Genomic DNA, 5,659 nt, shown 5'->3' with positions numbered 1-5,659 from the left:
GGTTGTCTCTTGTTGTAGCTCCTCGACAGCGGGCGTGTCCTGCTGAGGCTCTTCAGCAGTAACCGTCTCGTGGAACTCTTCGACAGTGGGGGTGTCCTGCTGAGGCTCTTCAACTGTAACCGCCTCGTGCTGGGGTTCTTCGAAAGTGGTCGGATCTTGTTGTTGCTCTTCGACTGGGGTCGTGAGTTGTTGCTCTTCAACTGGGGTCGTGATCTGTGGCTCCTCAACAGGCGTTGTGACTTGTGGCTCATCCCCAGGGGCCGGGTCTAGCTGTGGCTCCTCAACCGGAGGGTCGTTCGGTGGATCTTCGAGGATAGCTTTCGCAGCAGTGTCCTCGAGCGGATCTTTGTTCTCCAGATCATCACTTATATGTTGTTCGGGGGGTTCGTGTGTCGTCACCAGCGGGTCCGGCGAGGCTTCTATTTTGGGGGAGGAGGCCACTGGTTCGGCGACCTCAGCCTGGGCCGTTTCATCCTCCACGGCGGGAGGATGTGATTCGACTGGCTCAGGGTCTTTTGGTGACAGAGGGGCATCCTGACCAGTGCTGATTTCCGCGACTTCTGGCGCAGCCTCTGCCGAATCGGGGAGGGGTGTGAGAGGTTCCGGATCCATGGAGCCCTGCTGCTGCTGTGGATCTAAGGACGGGGATGCAGGCTCGGCCGGGGCATTGGGGGTCTTTGAAGAACCCTTCTTGTTGTTCTTCTTCCCCTTATCTTTGCCCTTGTTCTTCTTGGGCCCCATGGTGAGAGAATTGATAAAGGCTGCGGCTGCGGTAGGGTAAGGAAGGGAGAACAATCGCCGGGCCTCTGCCAACGTGTTTCCAGTAACTGAAGCGGACCTCCGACAGTTTTATGGATGTAGAAGGGCTTCAGCCATCAAACGATCGCGATCAGGTTCGTGTGGTCGTAGCAGGGGCCACCATTTGCAGCGCTGCCCAGAAAGAGAGAGAGAAAAAGGATGATGGTAGGAGATGAACCCAATTCAGGTCCAAAAGCAATGCACGTCTTTATGCGGAAGGTTCTCGTCACCAGGCAGAAAGTGTGTCGGGTTCGAGAGAAAAGAAAAGACTGGATTTCGACTGGTCCTGTGGGCGAGAGGGCGCACAAATAGCCAGCATACACGAAGACAACGAGCGGTATAAGAAGCGATGACACAGCAAGCACGCGGACAATTCAGGAAACAGAAGACGTCAACTTTGGGCCGCTGGACATGACATGCAAATGAAAGCGAGCAAAATTATATAGGACCGGAGCGGCGAGCAGATAGGCTATTTCTGGAAAATGAGGTGCGATGCTGGAGGCACTGACGCTGCGCGATGCGCGTCCCACTCAGGAAAGCGACGAGGTTGGGGATGGGGCAGCGGGCGACAACAGACAAGCTCCCACGTCACCGACGGCGGGCCCCAGGCGGGCGAGCCAAAGGGGGCGGAAGCGACGGTGATTTGCTTCTGCAAAAAGAACATCGCCAGTGCGTGGTGCATCCTGCCACCGATTGGGTATCAATTGGTGGTTTGTCAGGTGTCCTGGGCAGCAGCCCCGTCGTCCGGTTCGCAACAACGCGAATGCCCTGCATAGGGGAGCAAACGGTGTGTTTCGGGTGCGTAAATCAGTAAAAACCACGAACTGTGGCGAACCTCGGGTAGTCGAACTCTTTTTTCCCCCTTTCTTTGATGCCCTCCAAAGTTTCTTTTGTTCAACAATGACATGACCGCACGCGAGGACTGGCGGCACGACTGACAGTTGTCAGATGGGGCTCGCGGCGGGTGAGGCTTGACGGGCCGAGCAGAGCCCGACAGGCAGGCAGGCCATGCGGACTTGGCGCGACAACACAGCAACCCGCCACCGTCTTTTTGGCGCGACTAAATTAGATTAGCATGAGGGAGCTAAGGCAGGAGACAAGGCAGCTCCATCGATAACAGTCACGATCTCGAGCTTGCCGCAGCAACGCGAAGTGGCGGGTGACGCATAAGTCCATGACGGGGCATCTGGCGGGGATGGAGCCTCCAGGCCGCGCTCCCAGGCAATGGAGGCCGCTAAAGCGTCAAACTGGTGGCGGGTCGTCCCGTCGCATGGTCCGGGGAGGATCACCGTCGCCAGCGTACATTAGCGCTCGGCGTTGGCCAGGCAAGCAGGTGTGATTCATCGCGCGGTGGAGCGTGCGAGTTGTGTGTCTTCCAAGTTGTCGCCTGACGGCCGCAGAGCGAAGCGCGCTTGTCGTCCGCCGCCGATTGGCTGGCGGAATCGGCCGCCGGTCACGTGCGCAGCCCTGCTTGGCGCAATCCGAACTTCCCTCCAGCAACTCCGTCGAGCAGCATTAAAGAAAGAAAGCACTGCTGGAGGCTGTCTTCCACTCTGCCATTGTCGACTTCCGCCATGTTTCTGGCCAGGCGATCAGTGGCTCCCGCAAGGCAGCAGCTGCTGCGGCGCCAGCAGCCTCGCCGTTTCGACTCGCACGCTGCTCACCACGCTGCGCCCGCGAACGAGTCCTTCGGAGTACGTTGCCTCATCTCCAGCCACACTGTTTTCTACACCGCATGGACGAGGCCAATGGGTCTGTCTGGACTTTGGGAAGCTCAATTCTGACTGACGAACGCTTGCCTCTCACAGCCTAGCTTCTACGTTGCCGTCACGACGTTCGCGACCGGCTACGTCCTGTACCGCATCCACAAGGCCTCGCAGGAGTCCGGCTCCGAGACCTGGCTCTCCAGCCTCATCCGCAAGTGGACGCCGTTGGAGAAGGTCTTCGAGGAGCGCAATGCCATCCGAACGGCGGCCATGGAGAAGGCCGCTGTCGACCGCCACCTGTTCGCCAGTGCTCCGGGCAAGGAGTACATTGACCTGAAGATGCCCGAGTACGAAGTCCTTCCCCTGGGATTGTGATAGTGAAGGAAGGCGTTTCTGACTCTTCGCAGGCTGTTCAATGCCGGCTCCCCCTACAACGTGCCCCCGGGCTCCCAGGCGGATCTGTCCGCGGTTGCGGCCTACTATCATCAGAAGAACAAGGAGATTGAGGAGCAACGGGTGGCTCGGATGAAGGATGGAAAGGTGGTTTCGATCTATGACTAGACTTGTTTCGTGGGCTGGATGTACTGTACATACAAGTCAGGCAGACTCGTCGTTAACAATTTCATTGTCTCGTTCCGTCTACATACACGGAGATGCTCCATTAGGATAGAAGAGGTACTCGCAGTCAAGAGGATGTCTTCTCAAGTCCAATCTCTAGAATCACCCTACCCACACCTTCAGTCTTGACATCAACCCTTTGCTTGACATTGACAATTTCATTTTCCTGCGGCCGCTGATACAGCACATGCAGAAACTCATCAATGCCCCCTCCAACCCCGAAATAGACCTTTTTAGCCGCAATCAGCGCCTTACTCATACTCTTACTCTTACTCATACTGCCATTGCCATTGTTATTGCCATTGCCATTGTCATTGTTCCCAGAAATAGAAACACAAGCGGGGCCCGGCCCAGGCCCAGCAGAACAGGACCTCCGCAGAAGCTCCAGCACCGTCTCCGAAAATGCGGTCAGCGAGGCTGGGGAGTAGATCGTTTCGCTGGCGAGAAGCAGTGTCCTGCAGCTGCATGTGCATGTACATGTACTCCCCGCAGAGGGGCTGGTAATATTTTTATTCTGGCTGGTACTGTTCTGACTGGGGCACTGTTTCAGGGCGTGCTCGCGCGACGTCAGAGCCAGATCCACAAACCGGGGAGACCAGCCGCCAGCAACAAAATCGACTGAGATCCCCCGCCGGACGAGGTCGTTTTGGAACGCGTCTAGAAGGGCCGGATCGACGTCTAGGTCTCCTTCATCCTTTTCGTTTTCGTCTGCGTGCGTCTGTCGGTTTTCGGTTTCCGGTGGATTGTTTCCTGCGTCTTTTTCTTCTGAGGAGGCTGGGCAAGTATTCAATTTCCAGGTCAGCAGTAGATTCGGCAACGTCACCAGACGCAGCACGGTGGCGTTGTAGTCTGCCAGCGTGAAAGAGAACTTGCGTCGCGGCGGAGATGTCGGTGGTGGACGGGCCAGGAGTTGTGCGAAGATGGCGAGGGAGGGCATTGCGGTGCCGCAGCCGAGCTGTTGCAGTCAGCATGGATTCTAACATTGTATGCAATGTAGAATACTCTTTTGATGAGGAAAACCCACCTCAATAACATGGACATCCTCCCCGTCCTCTTCATCATCATCACCAGCCAATGACAATCCCAAAGCATCCACCTCCTCGCCCGAGGCCATCAACCTCGCAAGATCGAGCGCACACTCCCAGGTCTTGAACCCGCCCTCGTAGAAAAAGGGCTTGATATCGCCTTGCTCCAGGCCGGCGATGAGCTCCTCGTGATCGGCCTCATCTTCGTCTTCCGCCATGAGCTGCGCGCGAATGTCGAAGACTTCGCGTCTGCCGAGGCGGAGACTACTCTCTGGCTGGGTGGGAATATTGAGATTGAGCTTGTTGTATGATATCTGTGAGGGGAGAGTGTGTATCTATAGACGTGTAAGTGCCGTATTTTCGGAAATTAGGCATAAACAGGAAGAGAGAGAGAGAGAAGAATATCCATATCATCATCATAAACAGAAATATATAAAAATTATCAACAGATAGATATGTATATATGTAATGTACGTATTACATACCCAATCATCCAACTGATACCTCTCCGCCTCGACCAACTTCGGCAACGACGCGGACGAATCCTTCAAGCTGAGATTGTTCAAGCGAGCAGCGGTCTGGGTCTCGTTCTCGTTCTCATTTTCATTCTCATCGACACCAGTCTCGATGTCGTCTCCTGAGAAGCCGAAACTGAATGTGGATGTCATGGTCGAGACTCGAGTGCAGAAAAAAGGTTTATTAAAAAAAAAAAGGGACGATCAGATGGAAAACGCAGGCACTATGAGAAAAAATAAAATCTATAGTGAAAAAAGAAACTGTGAGGAAAAGAGAGAAAGATAGAAAGAAAGGAATGAATAATGCAGTTCTTGATATGTATAGATGTAGGACTTTATTTAACCGGCCAATGATTGAAGTTTGGAAGTAAAAGTAAAAATTATATAAATTTCCCCTCCTTGGCGGATTTGCAACTAATGATCGGAGTAGATGTTATCTTGTGCAAACGCGGAAGAAACAAAAAGATAACGTCATTAAAAAAGAATTAAATCCCCTAGACAGTTTCCCAATAGCATATATCAAAGAGAAAAAGAACTGTGTATCATAAACAGTGCTAATCTTGTGTCTGCCCTCTCTGCTCTGATGATGCCCGTTTTGTGTGGGGTGGGATGATTGATGACTAAGCCAGTAGTAGTCCTTAACGTAATTCCCAACCGAACCGGACACCCGACCGAGCCGGACACCCCATCCAAAGTCCACGCGTTTAGGATACTGAAGCTATTCAAACAACCACCATGCCACCAAAATCGCGTCTATCGTCTCGAGACTTGGTGGAACAAGAGGGGAGGATCCAACTCGCGATCTCTGCTTTAAAAAACAACGAAATCCCAAGTGTTCGTCGTGCAGCGGAGGTTTTTAATGTGCCTAAATCTACACTTCATGACCGACTGACTGGCCACCATTTTCGAATCGAACAACGTGCCAATGGCCACAGGCTATCTCAAACTCAGGAAGATGCTTTGATACAATGGATACTATCTAGGGATTCACGTGGAG

At 53.6% G+C, this 5,659-nt stretch overlaps 3 protein-coding genes across 3 annotated transcripts; 1 reads left to right on the top strand and 2 right to left on the bottom strand.

The window, feature by feature from the left end:
- Positions 1-3: 3 nt before the first annotated feature.
- T310_8375 (uncharacterized protein) lies at positions 4-741 on the bottom strand (the record flags this gene model as incomplete). The annotated part of the gene is made up of 1 exon (XM_013468844.1): positions 4-741. A coding segment is annotated over one exon (738 nt), but the record flags the coding sequence as incomplete, so codon positions are not given.
- A 1,631-nt stretch (positions 742-2,372) lies between these two features.
- On the top strand, positions 2,373-3,065 carry T310_8374 (NADH:ubiquinone reductase (H(+)-translocating); the record flags this gene model as incomplete). The annotated part of the gene is made up of 3 exons (XM_013468843.1): positions 2,373-2,492; positions 2,607-2,851; positions 2,912-3,065. The coding sequence occupies 3 exons, from the start codon at positions 2,373-2,375 to the stop codon at positions 3,063-3,065; spliced, it is 519 nt and encodes a 172-aa protein (XP_013324297.1).
- Positions 3,066-3,800: 735 nt separating this feature from the next.
- On the bottom strand, positions 3,801-4,815 carry T310_8373 (uncharacterized protein; the record flags this gene model as incomplete). The annotated part of the gene is made up of 4 exons (XM_013468842.1): positions 3,801-3,896; positions 3,946-4,077; positions 4,147-4,482; positions 4,633-4,815. The coding sequence occupies 4 exons, from the start codon at positions 4,813-4,815 to the stop codon at positions 3,801-3,803; spliced, it is 747 nt and encodes a 248-aa protein (XP_013324296.1).
- Positions 4,816-5,659: the final 844 nt, after the last annotated feature.

This window comes from Rasamsonia emersonii (assembly GCF_000968595.1).
Source record: "Rasamsonia emersonii CBS 393.64 chromosome Unknown ctg1118621760729, whole genome shotgun sequence".
NCBI lineage: Eukaryota > Fungi > Ascomycota > Eurotiomycetes > Eurotiales > Trichocomaceae > Rasamsonia > Rasamsonia emersonii.
The sequence above is the reverse complement of the archived record's forward strand: the minus strand, read 5'-3'. Positions and strand labels throughout refer to the sequence as shown.